Source organism: Cucurbita maxima, unplaced genomic scaffold (genome assembly GCF_002738345.1).
Source record: "Cucurbita maxima cultivar Rimu unplaced genomic scaffold, Cmax_1.0 Cma_Scf00015, whole genome shotgun sequence".
Taxonomy (NCBI): Eukaryota; Viridiplantae; Streptophyta; class Magnoliopsida; order Cucurbitales; family Cucurbitaceae; genus Cucurbita; species Cucurbita maxima.
In genome coordinates this window covers 3,504,144-3,522,942 of record NW_019272031.1, presented here as the reverse complement: position 1 = coordinate 3,522,942, position 18,799 = coordinate 3,504,144, and the positions used below count along the sequence as shown (strand labels likewise).

At 36.5% G+C, this 18,799-nt stretch overlaps 3 protein-coding genes across 6 annotated transcripts; 1 reads left to right on the top strand and 2 right to left on the bottom strand.

Annotated features, from left to right (window-relative positions):
* The first annotated feature begins 780 nt into the window (after nucleotides 1–780).
* Nucleotides 781–3,049, top strand: LOC111490201 (protein MHF1 homolog). The gene is made up of 4 exons (XM_023138728.1): nucleotides 781–942; nucleotides 1,121–1,192; nucleotides 2,306–2,386; nucleotides 2,549–3,049. The coding sequence occupies exons 1-4, from the start codon at nucleotides 852–854 to the stop codon at nucleotides 2,686–2,688; spliced, it is 384 nt and encodes a 127-aa protein (XP_022994496.1). The 5' UTR covers nucleotides 781–851; the 3' UTR covers nucleotides 2,689–3,049.
* Nucleotides 3,050–3,248: 199 nt separating this feature from the next.
* On the bottom strand, nucleotides 3,249–7,296 carry LOC111490115 (transcription factor ICE1-like). 4 transcript variants are annotated; one of them, XM_023138611.1, is made up of 5 exons: nucleotides 5,740–7,296; nucleotides 4,207–4,431; nucleotides 3,913–4,083; nucleotides 3,579–3,677; nucleotides 3,249–3,510 (listed from the first exon to the last, which is right to left on the bottom strand). In XM_023138611.1, exons 1-4 carry the CDS (start codon nucleotides 6,883–6,885, stop codon nucleotides 3,594–3,596), a joined length of 1,626 nt encoding a protein of 541 aa, XP_022994379.1. In that variant the 5' UTR covers nucleotides 6,886–7,296; the 3' UTR covers nucleotides 3,249–3,510; nucleotides 3,579–3,593. The 4 variants fall into 4 exon arrangements, with proteins under 4 accessions (XP_022994379.1, XP_022994377.1, XP_022994378.1 ...); XM_023138609.1 differs by having other exon boundaries at nucleotides 3,618–3,677; XM_023138610.1 differs by having other exon boundaries at nucleotides 3,605–3,677; nucleotides 5,740–7,295.
* A 3,038-nt stretch (nucleotides 7,297–10,334) lies between these two features.
* On the bottom strand, nucleotides 10,335–17,746 carry LOC111490112 (coiled-coil domain-containing protein SCD2-like). Its single transcript, XM_023138606.1, has 17 exons — nucleotides 17,240–17,746; nucleotides 16,801–16,970; nucleotides 16,602–16,677; nucleotides 15,825–15,866; nucleotides 15,669–15,731; nucleotides 15,336–15,385; nucleotides 15,229–15,256; nucleotides 14,952–15,026; nucleotides 14,748–14,858; nucleotides 14,605–14,665; nucleotides 13,811–13,921; nucleotides 13,590–13,708; nucleotides 13,231–13,294; nucleotides 12,846–12,887; nucleotides 12,617–12,657; nucleotides 11,461–11,587; nucleotides 10,335–10,711 (listed from the first exon to the last, which is right to left on the bottom strand). Exons 1-17 carry the CDS (start codon nucleotides 17,603–17,605, stop codon nucleotides 10,605–10,607), a joined length of 1,653 nt encoding a protein of 550 aa, XP_022994374.1. The 5' UTR covers nucleotides 17,606–17,746; the 3' UTR covers nucleotides 10,335–10,604.
* Between the last annotated feature and the right edge of the window lie 1,053 nt (nucleotides 17,747–18,799).

Sequence of the window (18,799 nt, the reverse complement as noted above, 5' to 3'; positions counted from 1 at the left end):
TTTGATCTTGCTTGTGGAGTAATTCAAATCTCAAATAAGTGTTCTTGTTTTGAGATGTTTGGTCAACAAGATAATCCGAATCTCACCTCTCTTGTAGTGATTCCATATCATTTGGTATCAAAATATTCTTTTGTGTTAGATTCTTTATCAACCATCTTAACACCATTCTGGTCATAAAGAAAGCAGGATTTGTGCAGGAATCATAGTGAGTAAAGATTAGGCTACAGACATCAGTTAGAACGATGGTGGCCGCAGTTTTCAGTCTTTATTATTCTTTTTTCAAAAAATTATTTTAAAATTTTCATTTTTCAATATAATCTTTTATTAAAAGAATGGTAAAAAAATTATAATAAATTAATATATTTCGTAAGCAAACATATACCATCGATCATAATTCTTAAAATTCATTTTAAATATTACCATTAGATCTCAAAATTAATTAATTAATTTATTTTTTAATATGTTGAAGATATATTTATACTAAGTGGGGTGGGGACGAGAACAGTAAATCTAATTCTAATTCTATTTATTTGATAGAAAAATATTCTCCATTTTCTTACTCTCGATAGACGGGTCTCCACCAATAAAATACATAAAATAAAAATTTTCCTTTTCATATATATATAATTGAAAATTTAAGATAAACATTTATACATTATTAGTATAGAATTAAAATTTGATTTTTGGAAAAAAAAAAAAAAAAAAAAAAAAAAGAGGAAAGAAAGGGAAAAGATGAAAACGGTTCGTTTTAGGGGAATCCCCGTCGCGAGTGCCATTTCTGGAGGGAATAAAGGCGGGTGGGAACAGGTGCAGCGAAATGGAGTAAAACTCTGTGTCCAGAAGGCTCTGCAATGGAGACTGGGATGGAAGAAGACGACTCCACGGCCGAACTCTTGAGGGACCGATTCCGACTGTCTGCCATTTCTATCGCTGAAGCTGAAGGTTAATTATCTTCATCTTACTCTCTTCATTTGCAAGCTTGTTTGGTTGTATGTGTAATACAATCAGAATCAACAGGAGAAAGAAGAAGTAGTATCCTCTGATTACTGTATGCCAAGACGAAGTTTTCGTATTTCTGTTTCGCTTACTCTAAATGTGAACTGTTTGGTTTGTTTTGCAGCGAAGAGAAGCGGGATGGAAATCTCTGTACCGGTGATGACTTGTGTCGCTGAGTTAGCTTTCAAATATACAAGTTAGTTTACTGTTCTTTCCTTTCCTGTTTTGAGTCTGCGATGTTATCATGAGCTCTTGGCTTCTACATGACTACAACCGATTTCAGGATAATGTATAGATCACCGAAATTGCTAATTCCACCTTTCGTTAGAATTACAGTCTGCATTATGTTGATGACCTAATTGCTAATTGTTTTAGTATCCATTCTCTTCTCGCTGTGTTTCCATCATTTTTAGGTAGTTTATATGCAGTTTCGGTTAGAAATTTCCTTTCTATTTAGCATGCATTTGGTTTGTTGGGATGCCTTTCTGTGCTATGTAGTTAAATCGTGTGATCTAGTTGGAAGGAAACTACACAAGTTGTGTCAAGTTTAAGACAGGAAAGTGTTGCAGGAAGTACAAATGATGGAGCGCCATTGTGATAACTTAGTGAATGACTTCGCACGATACTTTTTGATTCTAATCAGATGTTCTTATTGTTCATATCAATTGCTTCTTTCAGTATGACGGACAAAGTCCCTCATTCTACCTTGAGATTTACACCTTACAGCATTTGTGTTAGGTGTAAAGCCTTAACCTTGTCATACTCTTGTGGAAGCCTATGCCTCTGGAAGAAGAGGTGTAAGATTCTTATGAAGCAAAAGTGTTGAGTTATACCATGGGAAGGAGAGTTCTCGTTGTCTTATATTTCTTTGTTTATATTTCAATCTCGTAAAGAAAACATAGTTATTATTTTATTTATATTTATGCATTAGCTTCAAGTCAGTTTTCTGTTACTGATGAATACTTCATTCATTGTGTTAAAGAAGAAAACATATACTTATATCATATCCATGAAGTTAAGGTATTCTTCCATCATACACTTGAATGATTTGGTAGGTTTACTAGGTTTTGACCATAATTTGAGCTCATACCATGGTGTAGGGTCATGCTTATGTTTGTAGTCGCAAGGCTACCATATGAACTGCCAATTTGTATAATATATGCAAGGAAAACAAAGTTTCGTTTACTGTGCCACTATGGTTGTATCTCAGGCAGCAAGGAAAGGAGGGTCATAATTGTGTTTGATTTGTTTTTATGATTCTCAAAGTTTTGCAATGAGATAGATAACGGAATGGTAACTTGTGTAACAGAACAGTTGGCAAAGGACCTTGAGTTATTTGCTCATCATGGTGGTCGGAAATCTGTGAATACGGAAGACGTCATACTCTCAGGTTAGCCTGTCCTGATATCTGTTAATCTCAGCTTGCACTCCAATTTTTCATTTGTTTTGTTGTAATTCTGTCTAGTTATATTTAGTCAATATGCAGCAGACTTTAATCGGAAGTAGTATTAATCGCTTGAACCTCTTTGTTTCTGCATCATTTTGGTCTCAGCTCATAGAAACGAGCATCTGGCTGCCTCATTGTCGTCCTTCTGCCATGAACTAAAGACAAAAGAACCTCAAAGTGAGAGAAAGCGGAAAAAGGCACCGAAAAAGGAAGATAAAAGTGCAATACATATTACCGACGCATAATCACATCTCCCGGTGGGCAGATCTCTAGTTAGTAAGGGTACCAAGTAATGACAATATTATATGATTCTTTTCCTGTTTCTAGGTTATACTGATTAGTAATGTCATTATGAAATAGCATGGGCCTATGAGATATTACTCTGATTTAAAGGATAAGCTTCTGCATCATGGGTGTTCATTGAAGTGTTTCCAAACGCAGGAAACATAGCTTTTGGCTTGTTTTAGGTATTTGATATTGTCGAAGCTTGAGGTCAATGTTTAATGGTGGATTTCGTTGGGAACATGAAATGAGCTGAACAGTTAAAAAGCTTGAGAAATTGTTCTATGTAAATTTACAAAACATTTATAAGATTTAAACTTTTAGTTAACTGAACAACATTATGATCATGTGAAGCATATCTGCATCTGCTCGGTGTAAATATAATAGCCTAGTTCTGCACAGATACAAGAATGGTTCGGTTCATTCTTCTTTATTTTAGTTTAGTTTCTATGGAAGAAAGTACCCATCTGCCTCCAAGAACTGAATCGGGGGTAGGGATGAAGTTGGGTGTGTTTGAACAAAATGGATCAAAACACAGGTGAAATTATCTTGTCTTTTTGAAAAAATGGAGGATTCATAAAGTCGATTATCAAGCTATGTCCTTAAAATTGCTAACACAATTCCCTTTGCTAGTATTCCCATTTTGAAACATGGAATGGCTACACAAACCGCAGCGTCAACTTCTGATAATCATCTCAAAAGCAGGTCGGTTGCATCTATTATTTCAGAAGATGTTGCTTTCGAGCGAGTCATTTTTCTTGAACAACTGATAACTCAGCAGCTACCTGAGAAAGAAGCGAGGTAAAATATGATATGAAATGGTTCAGTTTGTTTAAGGACAAGGATTCTTTACTTGTTTCACAGAAATCTATGTCGCACCATTGAAACCTACTGAATGCAATAGTATTGCTTTTATCTGCTCAGGATGGACATCCTGGCCTTCGCTGCATTGCTGAAAATATGTACTCTTTATCAGTCACAAGTCATAAGGATGGGTCACGTCATCAAGTAAACTGAAAGGTAAGAAGAAAGCTGTGTTTGAATTTATACTTAAAAAACTTTTTTTTTAAGAAAAAAAATTTACTCTTGGATTTAGAATTATTAGTTTTAAAATGTTACATTTTGAAGTTAACATGGAAAAAAGGTAAACAAAAGAATGAAAGTTTTGATTTTAAACAGGATTTCACCTCTGCTCGGAAAATGTCCATGGCAAAACCATTGAAGCAGCTAATCACGGCTTGCTGGATGTCTAATCCAAGATTATCTAATGCCCTTACTGAGGAGAGCAAGAGACCAGGTCGACGACCACAGAACATGTGTATGTTTACTGCCCGACCTTCTCGTACCCTAACTTCGACCTATTAACACGGTAGTATCATCAATAATTTCTTCAGATGACAGGGTTGCAGCAAATAATATAATTGCAAATGCAATAATCATGTGATGGACAAAGGAAAGTTGTCCCAAGATAAGGAATTTACCCTTGCAGGTTGGCTATTAGGGCTGGGAAATGAGCTAGGACAAAGCTCTTCCTTTATACGACTTGAGAGGGTCGGTGGGGTTGGAGTCAGGGGGTGAAAGCTTGTGCTCGGCGTCAACGCTGTACCGGAAGGAGCAAATTCCAATTCATTATGAAGGTCATTGATTCTTTGCAGTAGTTCCTTCAGGTACTCAATTGCATCCCCAAGAATTGAAGCCCTATCCATCTAGTCATTTCCAGAGGGTAATATCCATTAATAGTGTTAACTATATGAAGCAAATGAGGGAAAAGGAACAGAGAACCTTCGAGTACAAAATTAAGAAGCTAAAATTCTTACTTACATGGTCACATGGTAAGTTTGAACTTCTTGGAATATTCCCTTAGTATAGAGATCCAAAAGAAAGAGGACAAATGAGAGATGGTTTCACTTTGTTTAACCCTGTTCATTGGTTATTTAGAAGGTTAACGGTAACAGACAAGCCCTACACGTCTACTAGGGAGAGGTTTCTACACCCTCATTCTTCTCTAACCGATGTGGGATCTAACAATCCATCCCCCTAGGGGGCCAACACTGCTCAGAACCTGGCTCTGATATCATTTGTAATAGCCAAAGTTCATCACTAGCAGATATTGTCTGCTTTGATTCATTACATATTGTCATCAGTCTCACGATTTTAAAACACATCTATTAGGGGGAAATTTTCACACCATCCCTCTCCCTACGTGGGCATGAGCTGTTACACAAATATAACCAAACACTGCATCATCCAGTGTTGATCTTTTGTCCTTATTGATAGGGTGTGGGGCAGCATAGAGATCAATAAGTTTACACAGGGAGCCCAGACATGATGAAAATGTATGAACAGAAACCTACACTTTTACTAGAAACCCAGTTTGAAGATTCAAACTGAGAACCTAAATGAATACTAACACAATGGACACCAGGACAACTGATCAAGTAAAAACACTTCAGAGATGGCCGAGGGCAAATGGAGCGTCATCGGATCTCTACCAGGAATGAGAATGAGAAGGAAGAGATAGAGGATATGCCATGTTAGTTACAGGGCTGAACTAAAAGGTAGAATTGCATTCTTTACTGGTAGAGTTAAATATTTAAGTGATTTATGGCTAGACTCGAGGATTGTTAGAAGAGGAGTCTCACATCGGCTAATTAAGGGGTTGATGATGGTTTTATAAGTAAGGAATACATCTCCATTGGTATGAGACTTTTTGGAGAAACCAAAAGCAAAACTGTGAGAACTTATGATCAAAGTAGATAATATCATACTATTGTAGAGAGTCGTAGTTTCTAACATAAACTAGTTGAATTATGTTCGAATTAACTTATTGTTGCTGTTCGTGTATGACGGGAAAGAACTTCCAATCATTCATATGAGTTTAAAGCATTTTGGAACAGCTCAAAAAACGAGGCTTTTGGTTTAAAGAAATGGTGGATGTTCTTATGACCTTATGCATCTGAGTAGTAGAAAACATCACGTGAAATACAAAATTTAAACTAGCAAGAAACTCTTACTTTGCTGATTTTGGGAACAACGGACCTCAGCATGTAGAGCCTATCATTGAGCTTCTTCCTCCGGCGCCTCTCAGCCATCAAATTCTTCGCCGGAAGTCCTTTCTTCTTCCCCTTCTGATCGCCACCGGTCACCGTACTATTGGCGTTAGAAGTATTTCCAACATTTCTACCACTCTCATCCAACTTAGGGTCACTATTCTCAGTAAAGTCATCAGAATCGTAGTTGAAACGGGCTGTGTCGATGCTAGCATCTTGCAACTCATCTGCTAAAATCATTTTCCTCTTCGCATTTTCATCACCCACTTCATTTTTCCCAACGCCCCCTTCAATCCTGTTAGAATACCAGCCGCCATCGGGGCTCAAAACCTCCAAATTGCTTCCCTTATCAGCTAAGCTTTTCCTTAGAGCTGCCCTCTTCTGAAAAAGAGTCGGCTGAGTTCCCACTGAGGGAAAGGATTCAAGTGGTCTCAAAAGCTTAGACCGATTCAGAAGCAGAGCATTTCCCAAATTCTCATCCAAACTCTGGAATCCCGCTAAACCCGAACAATTTCCAGTTATTTGGGGCAGGTTAGGTGTTGTCAATTGAGAGCCTAAGCACATATTAGGACTGTTCATCTGACTTGTTGGGCTTAAACCAGTGAACCCAGTAAGTAACTCACCTCCACTGCTGAGCAGAGCTGAAGTATTCGAAGCTTGGACATCAAGAAACCCAACCTCTGCCCCGAAATCAAAGCCATGGTCTAAAGGGTTGTTATTACCAATGACCTTGTAAAGTGAAGACAAAGTTCGAGTTGGGGGTAAGAAGAACTGCAATTGAGATGGGTCAATGTTATTGAACACAGAGGAAGAAGGGGAACAAGAAGAGGAGGAATCTCCATGGGGAAGCAACAAATTGTCAGGTGGGTCAGTGAAATTCTGAGAGAAGCTTATGTCATGGAGGGCATTACTAGCAATGCACCAGTCATCTTCAACCTCAAGCATGGATTTGAAGGTAGATAGAGAGCTGATTTGGTCCTTGTTATCCGAAACAGAGCAATTAGCAGCAGGGTGGTTGAGATGGTTGTGAGTGTTGTTACTAGTCCAGGAAGCAGAGCCTTCATCCTCTCGATTCTCCATCCAAACGACGCTCCCAACTCCGGAAATCATAATGAAGAAGAGGGCAGGCGTTGAGTTTTGAGTGTTCTTTCCAGGTTGGGTTCAAATGGGTTTCTTGGGAATGGGAAAGGAAATGGGGGAAGAAAGCTGACAGAAAGAGATAACTGTCAGTGAGGTGGGAAGGAAAATGAGAGAGAGAGAGAGAAGAAGAAGAAGAAGAAGAAGATGAACTGAAGGGAAGAAAAGAAGAGAAGGTTGCAGAAGGAAAAGGGTATTATCTTTCTGTTTTTCTTTTTTCCTTTTGGGTTTTGTTTTTGTTTGTTTCAAATTCAACCTTTAGTTTGTTATTTTGCAGAACTGAGGCGAAAGATAGGAGAGGAAAGCAGTAAGGTATCCTTTCTTTTTTCCTTTTCTTTTTTATTTTTTTTATATGTGCATATACTTTTTTTGTTGCGATTTTTTGGGGCAAACAAAACAATCACTGGAACGTTACACAACGTTGCTTTCTACAGAGTAATAAGTTTCCCTATCCAATTTTCTTAGCAGATTTTTGAGGTTTATTTATTTATTTTGATAAAGATGCTCTCTCCCCAAGAGCATTTTCAAATGATTTCTAATACGAAATTAAAAATTTAAGAAAATTTATTAAACATCTTTTTTAGCTATTTATTAGACAAAAATTTTGAAAGTTGGTGCAGGTTAAATTTGTAGTTTAACCAATTATTATTTTAAACTTCGTTAAGTTATAATTAATTTTGTTTTTAAGATTCTGAATATATATTCTTACTCATTGTTAACAATTGATTTTGTGAAAAAGACATAAAAGTTCTTTCTTTTTTTTTTTTTTTTTTTTTTTTTTTTTTTTTTTTTTTTTTTTTTTTTTTTTTTTTTTTTTTTTTTAATTAAGAATTCGGGAAGGTTTATTTTGATGATCAATTTCATATATTAATCGAACTCAATTTTGTGTAAAGCTTGATTTTTTTTTGTTGAAATTTGGGAGCATCAAAAGATTTCTGCTTTCTTTTTATTAAAATTAGGAGAAAATTTAGTGATTCCTTTTTTTTTTTTAATCTAAAAAAGAAGACCCTAAGTTCAAGCCCAACCCATAAGTCCTTGTCTAATTAATTAGTTAAGTTGGTTAATAAATCACGGAGTAGAGTATGAAAAAAAAAAAATGCATAACCTTCAAATTTCTGTCAACGCTCCAGGATGAAGATCGTTAGGAGGGAGGGAAGTTTCATATAGGTTAATTAAGAGGTTGAGTTTACAAGTGAGAAATATAACTCTGTTATAGTATGATGTCTTTTGGGGAAAGAGAGTTTATGTTCAAAGTAGACATTATCATAATATTGTAGAGAGTTGTGGTTACTAACATGGTAGTAGATTCATGCTCTTAATTTAGTCATGTCAATAGAATTTTCAAATGTCGAACAAAGAAGTTGTGAGATCCTAAGGTGTAGTCAAAAGCGAACAAAGGATGTATTTTGTTCAAGGAGTTTAGAAGAGTCGAGTCTCGATTAAGGAGAGGGAGCTTATGTTCAAAATGGATAATATAATTGTGGGAGCTTGTAATTTCTAACCCCTATTTTTAATTTGAAAAACACTTGGGCATACTGCGTTAATAACGTAACAGTCCCCATCTGAAGACAACTCTCTGTGTTTCTGCCATGGCTTTAATTCAGCATCACACACCAACCAGGAACAGTATTCTCCATGTCCTTAACCTAATTTCAGCCTCTGCAACTTGAACTACACAAACTTAAATTGGAAGAAGACAAGACCCTCTAAAGCAGAGAATAAAATTTTAAGTTGATAATGTAAGCCCATGCATCTCGTGAAAGCCTTGGTTTTCACCGCACCTACTCTAGATCCCTTCAGTTACCCTCCATTTTCCTTTGCCTTCTTCCTCTTCCAGACCCTTGAATTTTTTGACAAACAACCACCGGTGTGAGTTCTGTTGTAACCAACCAAAAGTGAAGCCATGAGAGTTCATGCTCAAAGTGGACAATATCATACTATTATGGAGAGTCGTGGTTTCTATCAACTGCAACAATAAAATATTTCTATTTTAAAAGATGTCATTGAAAGAAAGAGCTTGCAAAGTTCAGTTTTTAAGTCATTGTTTACGTCAAGGGAGTCATTGTTAACGTCAAGTTCAGGCCCTTGCAAGTACTTAAGTTGTAAATGACTATTGGGAAGGAGTTTCACATTGGCTAATTAAGAGGTTGATCATGAATTTATAAGTAAAGAAACACATCTCTAACTTTTTAGAAAAACAAAAAACAAAGTTACGAGAACTTGTCCTCAAAGTGGACAATATTATAATATTATCGTGGTTCCTAACATGAGCAGGGAAAAATAATGGGGGACTTATGGATCATTGTAGATCTACGAGAACTTGGTTAACTAAGGATCGTAGTTTCTAACATGAGAATTTGGCTAATTAAGGATGGTAGTTCCTAACACGAGAACTTGTACTAACACAAGTGAGACTTCTGGATCATTGGAGGCAGAAGGCATAAGGGATATACATGCTTGAGATTGATTCAAATCTCAATTTGAGGAGATGTGTGCGATGGCTCAGCAGAAAGAATGGGGGGACAAAGAGTATTAAATGAGGCTGCAGAAAAATGGCGTCATTAAACATTACTGGAGCACCGTCGTGAAGGACAGCAGCCATTGACAGAGGCCTTCTTTTTAAAAAAATTTCTTTTGCTTTGAAGAAGAGACCCCACTTTGCAAATTGTTTAATAAATGTTGACTCATTCTATACCCACAACTTTATAACTTGTTTGGATTGACTTTCTCATTCCAAATAGACGTCAAGGAAGACAAATCACACGCAACTTATCTTAAAATATTTTTAAGATTTATTTCGGTTTGAGTTCACCTAGAATTTTTTTCAATGAACCCAATATTCGAACCAAATATTTTCGGTTTCAAAAACTCAACCCAACCTTAAATGCTAACTCAACTCATCCTAACCCAATTCCTATAATTCAGGTTGGGTTAGTTGTCGAGTTCATGTACACCCCTAGATAGAAGCAAGTGTTTGTTTGACTTATATTTTGGGTTTCAAAAACTCAACTCAACCTTAAATGCTAACTCAACCCATCCTAACTCAATTCATATAATTCAGGTTGGGTTAGTTGTATACCCCTAGATAGAAGCAAGTGTTTGTTTGACTTATTGATGCTCAAAAAATCATAATCCTATTTTAGTTAATTAATCTTTTAAACATTACAATCTATCAAATCAAAAAATATGTTTAGTTATCAAAGTTTGTTACAGAAGAAAGATTCTAGTTTCTATAAATGGATTGCTTTGATTTTTCATAGGAGAGTGAGCAGAATGTTTGGAAATAATTATTACAGAGCATCTCGTGACACTTCTGAACACCTGCCCCTAAAAGAGAGAAATCATGGTGATAATGAAGAAAAAACAAAGCAAATTAAAGAATTTGGATATGCTTTCTTTAGGGGAGAAAAACACACATCGGAGACGGCTAAACTTGGAAAAAATTAATAAAACTTTTGGGTGAAAGAATTGGTATGAATATCTATCATACAAAGCACTCTAAAATAATGCTCCACTATAAACTCTCTGTTGAGGAGATGTAACAGAATATCTCACGGCATAAGGCTAGAAAAGAAATGTGCATCCACACTCTAGCAAACAGGGTAAAAGTAGAAAGATGGCAGAGAAAATTCGTGGCAAAAAAAAAAAAAAAAAAAAAAACTGACATTTTAGTAGGTATCAATCTTTCAGGATTAGGTGTCTAATTCCCTTGCAGAAGATTGGTCGATTTCCTTTCTAGATGCCTCCCAAAGCAGTTGTTCTATTCCAAGCTTTCTGAGCTCTACAAGACCTCGTTCGACTGCCAAAGGGATATGAGACTTTAAGCTAATTCATGAAGTTCTATACAATTGTTCTACAGAATATAAGTTACATTCCAGATGATAGACATCGAAGTAATCTGAGATTTCCGGACAAACAAATTACATGTACATTTATATTATTTTCAGATAGAATCCAACTCCCTATATTGATGTTAGAGCATTTGTTGGTTTTTAAGAATAATCTATAATTGTTAGATTGGGATGATTAAATAAAAAAAAAATAAAATAAAAAAAGTCTCAAGGATAAGATTTGAACTTGTCAGTATAAGATTTGAACTTGTCAGTAGTAGTTTGAATGGGCTGGACACAACTCTTTATGAAAAATAATCTCACTCTTTGCACTTTGTGCTTTGTATTTCTTGGGATGAAAACTTAGGTACAAGATAGAGGAGAGGAGTATTTATAGTATAGAGATTAAACAATTTATTTCTAAAATATCTAAATCTTTTTTCTAAAATATTTAGATATTTTATTCTCAACCACCTAAATCATTTTTCTAAAAGTAAATATATAATGAGCTTATAGGTTGGGTTAGTTGGGTTAGTGATGATATTTTACATAGAAATTTTCTAAAGAAATGTAAGAAATACGTCAAAATGATAAAGCAAACTAATTCGTAAAGATACCATGATAAAAATTGAAATAATAGATTCATGCAGAGCATGTAAAAGTAAAATTCAGAGATATCAAAGGCAGTAACAGCAGTAATTCAAATCATGTAACGTACCATCGACAGCATCATGTGAAGTCGGAGGCTGTCCACTACGACTGATCCAAAACTGAAGCCGCTCATCTGCAACATCCTCATCCACACCATATGTCTTGGCTCTTCTCCAGAAGTATGTGAGCCAAGCCTGCACAAGTATTCAAACTCCATCAATTATGAACCCAAAACACAAAACCGTTCAAGTCTACCATTAGCAAATATTGTCCTTTTTGGATTTTTCCTTCTATGCTTCCTCTCAAGGTTTTTAAAACGCGTCTACAAGGGAGAGGTTTCCACACTCTTATAAGGAACTCTTCGTTCCTCTCTCCAATCGATATGGGATATCACAATCCACCCCCCTTGGGGCCAGCATCCCTGCTGGCACACAGCTCAGTATCTTGCTCTAATATCATTTGTAATAGTCTGCACAAGTATTCAAACTCCATCAATTATGAACCCAAAACACAAAACTGTTCAAGTCTACCATTAGCAAATATTGTCCTTTTTGGATTTTTCCTTCTATGCTTCCTCTCAAGGTTTTTAAAACGCGTCTACAATGGAGAGGTTTCCACACTCTTATAAGGAACTCTTCGTTCCTCTCTCCAATCGATATGGGATATCACAATCCACCCCCCTTGGGGCCAGCATCCCTGCTGGCACACAGCTCAGTATCTTGCTCTAATATCATTTGTAATAGTCAAAGCCCACTATTAGCGAATATTATTCTCTTTGGGCTTTCCCTCAAGGTTTTTAAAACACATATGCTAGAGAGAGGTTTCCACACCTATATTAGGAATACTTTGCTCCCCTCTCCAACTGATGTGGGATCTCACATCCAAAGATACGAATATGTAATGGGATAGTAAACTTCTTGAACAGTTCACAATTAATTTTTATATTCCATCTAGGATACTTGACATGTTAATAACTTTGGACAAAGAAATAAAATGAAGACCATATGTATGCACATAGGCTATAAGAGCAAACAGCATCAAAGAATAAATCAAGACAGGTAGAAAACTGGGTACTTTTGCACACCAGAACTTCCACATCTTTTCAACAAGGGGATACAATGGCGTGGGGTAAATGCCAAAATATAATTAAAAGTAGGAGGTTCACAAAGCACAAAACTAAATAAATCCTCATGATTAACAAGAAAGATGAGACATAAAACTACCTCCTTAAAATGAATATCTTCAGCTTCAGCTTCACTTAGTTCTGCAAAGAGAGAAGTTCAATCATGAAATAACTCGCAAGCCTAACTTGCACTCCTTTCATTCATCCTTTCTTTCTTCCTGTTCTTGTTGTGTGAGTGTTTATGAAGAACGCTAAAACTATCATGTACTTTCAAACATGAATATTTTGTTACTATATAAGCATGGTGTTAAGGTACAAAGTCAACTTACCAAAAGCCTCGGTAAACTTCCGATCAGCATGTGATTTTGAATCTGTGATTAGAAAAACGAAAGAAAATGAGCAACTTTATTTGTACCATTCTTATTAGATTCAATTGAAAAATCATTCAGTTTTTTAATCATTGCAAATCGAACGTTTAAAGCTTCAAAATAACTCTAGTTATGATTCTACAGAATTGATTTTGTCATTGACTAACGTCACATATAAGTAATCCATCATATTAATATCGACATGTAAAAGAGAACAAAGCTCTGATTCTTCAAAGTAATAATATATATTATGATTAATTGAGAAGGGTGAGTAAAAAATCAATACTCTTCAAAATATTTTAACTGGAAATGCAATTGTTCAAAAAGTTTGAAGGTAAAACTTCACCTGATTGATGGATCAAACTTGGATATCTATGTTGTGCCAATGCAAGCACAATTGCATCTTCAACCTGGAAATTGCAAAAAGGAAGAGTTTTGAGAAAAAAAAAACCATGAGATTAATCGACGTGTGCACAAGCAGTAGAGGCACTCGTGAATATATATAAAAAATACAAAATTGAAAAAAAGTAAACATAAGGACATATCAATAACAACAAGAAGGATACAACAGAAAGATTCAAGCTACGAAGAGCTATCATTCACGTCTAAAATCAAGGGGGAAAAGCACACAAATAAGAGCAGATAATGAAATTATTATAGCAATCATAGCGAAAACTAAGTTTTCCATAAAGTAAAAAAGAAAACCTTTAGAGATGCTAGTTCTCTCAATCCCATTTCAACTGAAAGCATACTCTCAATATTTCCTTCACCAGAGAGATCATTTAAATCCTGGATGAGCTTACTCCTATCTTGATCATTTCGACCTGAAAGATTGATGCTTAACATTATTTTATTCATCAAATACAAAGAAGTGGATAAAAACAAGTGCATGATATTAAACAACTGGATCCCAGAGTTGAACCAACCTTCAGGCTCCTCCTTAGCCTTTTGTCCAGCAGAAGTAACAACTTCGAATGGCAAAGGAGCTAAAGAAGACCAATACTCATGTTTTGAGAGTGCAATATCCGCACATATGCCTGAAAACAAGCAAATCAGTGAAGGAAAAAAAAACTACAAACATGCAGAAGAAAAATTCTTGCAACAAATACAAGTGGCCCAGATGTAAAATCATTAAGAGCCTTATAAAACATAAATGAAAATAGAAGGGGGGAAAGCCAAAGGAAGATATTAAGTAACGGCACTCAAAATTTATTGAGGAAAGAAACAAGTCATCTAATTTCCCTACAAACATAGCTACAAAGATGATTAGCAATCCATGATTAAGTTCAGGAAGAGATGGAGAAAAAAATCAAATAGAGTTTTGTTGGTTTTCGTAAGAGAAACAAGAGAAAACCCCCACCCAAAAGAACTAATCACAAAACAGCCTTCTAACCTTGAAGAATAATAACTTTATTTTCTGAAATTTCAATGATTTTTGGGAAACAAGCAGCCAATGCCTGATTACCCACCAAAACATCCAGCCAAAAAGAAGTCTTATTTTCATTTCCCATAGTTATCAGAGATAACCATTCGAAAGTAGCTTAATACTCCACAAAGTGCTTTCTGAATTTCCTATTTGCCTTGTTTTTGTTAACTTCATAATATACAGTTTTCATTTTACCAACCATAAACCCAGCCCACTTAGAAAGAACTTAAGCTTTATGAAAGCACACAACTCAATATGCTATGAGGTATTTATAAACGAGAAAATGTTCCTTACCATATTGAACAGCTAAGCCCCAGTAGCGAGCAAGCCAACACCTCTTCAAAACAACCTCTTCCTGGAAAAAGAATAAAGAAAATATGATTGAAAGAGAACTTCACAGCTGAACGTAGACATTGATTCTATAGCTAGACACTAACCATCTCCTCTTGTGTCAAAATCATTCTTTGTGTCATTACACGAAGAGCCTTTGCTTCAGACTCTGCTTCTCGGAGTTGTTCTGTAGCTGCTGATGACTCATCTTTTAAGTTCTGATAAAATAATTGCAACATCAGACATTTGAAAACCAAGACATGGATTGAAATCACTCAACTAGTTATGTAAATAGAGATAGTGATTTTTACCTCAATTTCTGAACGAAGGGCAGCAATTTCTTCGTTTCTACTATCCTTGGTTGGTATTGCAGCCTTGAGTGCAGCCTATACAAAGAATAATAGTCAGGGTTAAAACAAAAGACAAAAGACAGCCAATGACATCAAAGGTGCTCATTCTGAAGCAAATTTCAACTTGACCCATTTCCTAGAACTGGGATTAATAATGTAAAGGGCCTACAAAATAAAAAATGACTCGATCCCTTGAAACCTATTCTATATGCTTCATGCAGTTACAATCTCAACAAACCTCTCTTTGACGGAGTTTTGCTTCTTTCCTGCAAATAAATAAGGCGAAACAGTAAGACCTGGAAAAATTCACAAAGAAATGGCACGTTCAACGCGATGCAAACGTACCTGCTTAATAATTTGGCTTCCAAAGATACACCCTCTCCAAGAGTAGCAACCTGTGAAAGTATTGATACAAAAATAATAAACATAGGTCAGTAAATTGTTCAAGGTGTGTAAAGCTTGCAACAAATGCAAATTTTTAATTTAATTCAGTGAACTGCCTAGCTACACATAAGTTTTAACAAATAACTAACCAACAAACATCTCAAGATACATGCAGTCATACTATGACTATTGAAGTACAGGCATCTTTCTCTATGAGGCACTTGGATTTACTTAACTTTCATTTTTCAATCAACCTATCAATAAAACTAAGAAAATCAGTAGGTTAATTAATACCTGTTTCTCTAGCATTCTAGCTCTAGCCTCTGCCTCTTCCCGTTTTTCTTCTACTTCTCGAAGCTGTCCAACAAACTCAAGCATAAATCTCAATTGAACATGGTATTCGTGGACTGATATTCATATTCATAATCTTTCTTGAAATAGTGAGCAGACCTTTCCAAGTATATTCTCGTTCTCTTCTTGTAGCATATCAAGCTGCAAAAAGACCAAAGTCAGATTCAGTGCATTTGACTCAAGAATCACTGTGTGATTTCATCGAACAAAAGACGTACTTAATACACTTAGGAACTAGCTTCCTCCAATCCAATCCAATAGAGGGGTCATCTTGTTAGGAATCACGACTCTCCACAATGGTATGATATTGTCCACTTTAAGCATAAGCCCTCATGGCTTTGCTTTGGGCTTCCCCAAAAATCCTCATACCAATGGAGATGTATTCCTTACTTATAAACCCAGGATCATTCAACTAAATTAGCCAATGTGGAACTCCCTCCCAACAATCCTCAACACTCCCCCCCTTGAACAAAGTACACTATAGAATCACCCCTTAATTGAGGCTCGACTCCTTCTCTGAAGTCCTCGAACAAAGTACACCCTTTGTTCAACACTTGAGTTAATTTTGACTACACCTTTGAGGCTCACAACTTCTTCGTTCGACATGACATGGCTAAGTTAAGGACATGGCTCTGATACCATGTTAAGAATCACAACTCTCTACAATGTTATGATATTGTCCACTTTGAGCATAAGCCCTCATGGCTTCTTTGGGTTTCTTCAAAAGGCCTCGTACCAAAAGAGATGTATTCCTTACTTATCAACTCATGATCATTCCCTAAATTAACCAATGTGAGACTCCCTCCCAACAATCCTCTAACACATTTTTCTAGTGCCAGAGGAAGAAATTGATCTCTACAATTTATATTTCCATACCTCATCACGTAGTGCAGAAGCTTCGGACTGATCCCCTGCATCTTTGGAGTTGACCTGTCCGATATCTGATGTAAACCTGACCAAAAAAAAATTTGGAATTGAGTAAATGGAGAAATAAGAAAACGCATTGCCCCCATTTGTCATGATCCCCATTTATCACACGTATTTGAAAAAACAAGGTGTTGAGCGTAATAATAACCTTCTATCTCCAATCCTATTAGAAGGAGGTTCAATTGGAGGAATGAAGACTGGAGTTCTGGGTGGAGGTTTACTTGGTGGAACGATCTGGCTCGAACGCACGGACCTCGATGATCTACCAGTTGATGTGGATCGAACTTGAGGAACATGCTCTACGAAATTACGATCTAACTAATCAAAACACCAGAAATTGCAGTCGTCTTCTCGTTAGATTGTTCCACAAGCTAATGCTAAACAATCAAAACGCCGGAAAATGCCCGGCGCGGGATTGATCACAATATCTACTGAATCCTAGAATAATCGATAACAAGCCAAGCTGCTAGTACACAGATCTTGAAAGCAATGATAACAAGAAGATAGAGACTAGACAAAATTTCATGAGAATTGACGTCAACGAGTCACCTAATTACATGAGAAGAGCCAAGGATACTCGAAATTACCGCGGGAGACGGAGATCTGTTAATCCTGGGACCTGAAATCGTATGAAACGAATTGGAATTGTTACTGTTCACAGCACTGGGATAAGACGAGTGACTAGGAGGAGGAAAAGGAGCACGGAATCGGAAGTTGAGATCATCCTCTTCATCTTCATCTTCATCGTCGCCCTCCACGGGCGGCCGCGTGTTGGCCATAGCCTCAGCCAAACGTTGAGCAGCCTTCTTGGCGGCAACATTCTGAGCGCGCTTGATGGTGGAATTCGAACCCAATAGAGCGTGAGGATGAGCCGGAGAAGATGATCCCGGGCTGCTCGAGCCACCACTCCACTGCCGGGCGGAGAGTGGACTAGCAGGTCTCCTCCGATCCATTTCCGTCACCGGAAATATGCCAAGTGATTGCGCCGCAGTTCCAAGATTAGCAGGAATTTTCTCGGCGCTAGATTTTCTCGAGAAAATAACTGAATAAGAGATGGGGAGGGAAAGAATCCGGGTTGACAACCAAGTACGATGTCGTTTGATTCAGATCCGCCATTTCCTTAACGTAGCGTATAACCATAAAACTTCTTAATGATTATCTAAAAATTATCGTGAAAATTAATAATTACTAAATTTCCAACCAATTGAAAGTTGACGCAAAAAATTAGTTAATTAATCATATAATTTTGTTTTTAATTTTTTAAAAATTATATTTTGTTTTCTCACTTACAATTCTTAACCATTTTTTTAACGGTTATAAAAAAACATCATCGTCAAACGAAAAATTATTTGATGAGACTGTCACACTATAATTTATCTTATGGGTCGGCCCACGACTATTTCATATGCATATGTTAGCCCACAATCATGCTTTTGGGCCAAGAATACTAGATGGTTCATGGGCCCATTAAATTTTAATTTTGAAAAATCTAATTGTAAACATTTTAAAAACCAATCTTTTTAGTTTAACATATGATGGTGAGAACTCATGCTAATTAATCTAATTTGGAGATTAATTTAGTTCGTAGGCACAGGAGGGTCAATGCCTCGAAAGAATTTGGATGGATGGAGGTTCGGGATGTCTCGATGAGATGAACGACATGTGGGTCTATTCTCGATGGCATGACTGATTAAGTTATGATGGTCAACAATACCCCATAACTTTGGATGACGTCAAGACATGAGGGTCATGTTAATTGGGCACTAAGATGAGACGATAGGATGCGACATTGCATTGAGAGACCTTGGCCCTAAGTAGAGACAATGTTGAGCCGATTGACTTGGCCTAGTGTAAAAGCAAGTTGGTTGTGCTACAGTGATTGAACATGCACAAGCAGGCACCGTGTGTGACCGAACAAACTTGAATTTCACATGAGCGATGTTCGGTTGGTAAAGACAAACCTCATCTAACGTCCAATAAAACTCCATCAAACAAAAGAGATAGATAAGACCAAAAGGAGTGGTTGGTTGGATTGTATTGGTGGGTGTCAAATTGTAATAGATTTGGGTGTCAAATTGATTGCGTATCTTGACCAAGATACTCATGAATAAGTTGTAAGTTGATTTATTTGGCTATGCATGATCAAC

Excerpts from the sequence above, each read along its gene's own strand:
- LOC111490112 (XM_023138606.1), bottom strand. The coding sequence starts at position 17,605 with ATGGATCGGAGGAGACCTGCTAGTCCACTCTCCGCCCGGCAGTGGAGT. Across the intron at positions 16,678-16,800 it reads AATAGGATTGGAGATAGAAG|GTTTACATCAGATATCGGAC; the intron begins GTTATTATTACG and ends TTTTTTGGTCAG. Across the intron at positions 15,257-15,335 it reads GAAGCCAAATTATTAAGCAG|GAAAGAAGCAAAACTCCGTC; the intron begins GTACGTTTGCAT and ends ATTTATTTGCAG.
- LOC111490201 (XM_023138728.1), top strand. The coding sequence starts at position 852 with ATGGAGACTGGGATGGAAGAAGACGACTCCACGGCCGAACTCTTGAGG. Across the intron at positions 943-1,120 it reads TTCTATCGCTGAAGCTGAAG|CGAAGAGAAGCGGGATGGAA; the intron begins GTTAATTATCTT and ends TTTGTTTTGCAG. Across the intron at positions 1,193-2,305 it reads GTTAGCTTTCAAATATACAA|AACAGTTGGCAAAGGACCTT; the intron begins GTTAGTTTACTG and ends CTTGTGTAACAG.
- LOC111490115 (XM_023138609.1), bottom strand. The coding sequence starts at position 6,885 with ATGATTTCCGGAGTTGGGAGCGTCGTTTGGATGGAGAATCGAGAGGAT. Across the intron at positions 3,678-3,912 it reads TGGACATTTTCCGAGCAGAG|CAATGCAGCGAAGGCCAGGA; the intron begins GTGAAATCCTGT and ends ACATATTTTCAG. Across the intron at positions 3,511-3,617 it reads AAGCAATACTATTGCATTCA|GTAGCTGCTGAGTTATCAGT; the intron begins GTAGGTTTCAAT and ends CTTCTTTCTCAG.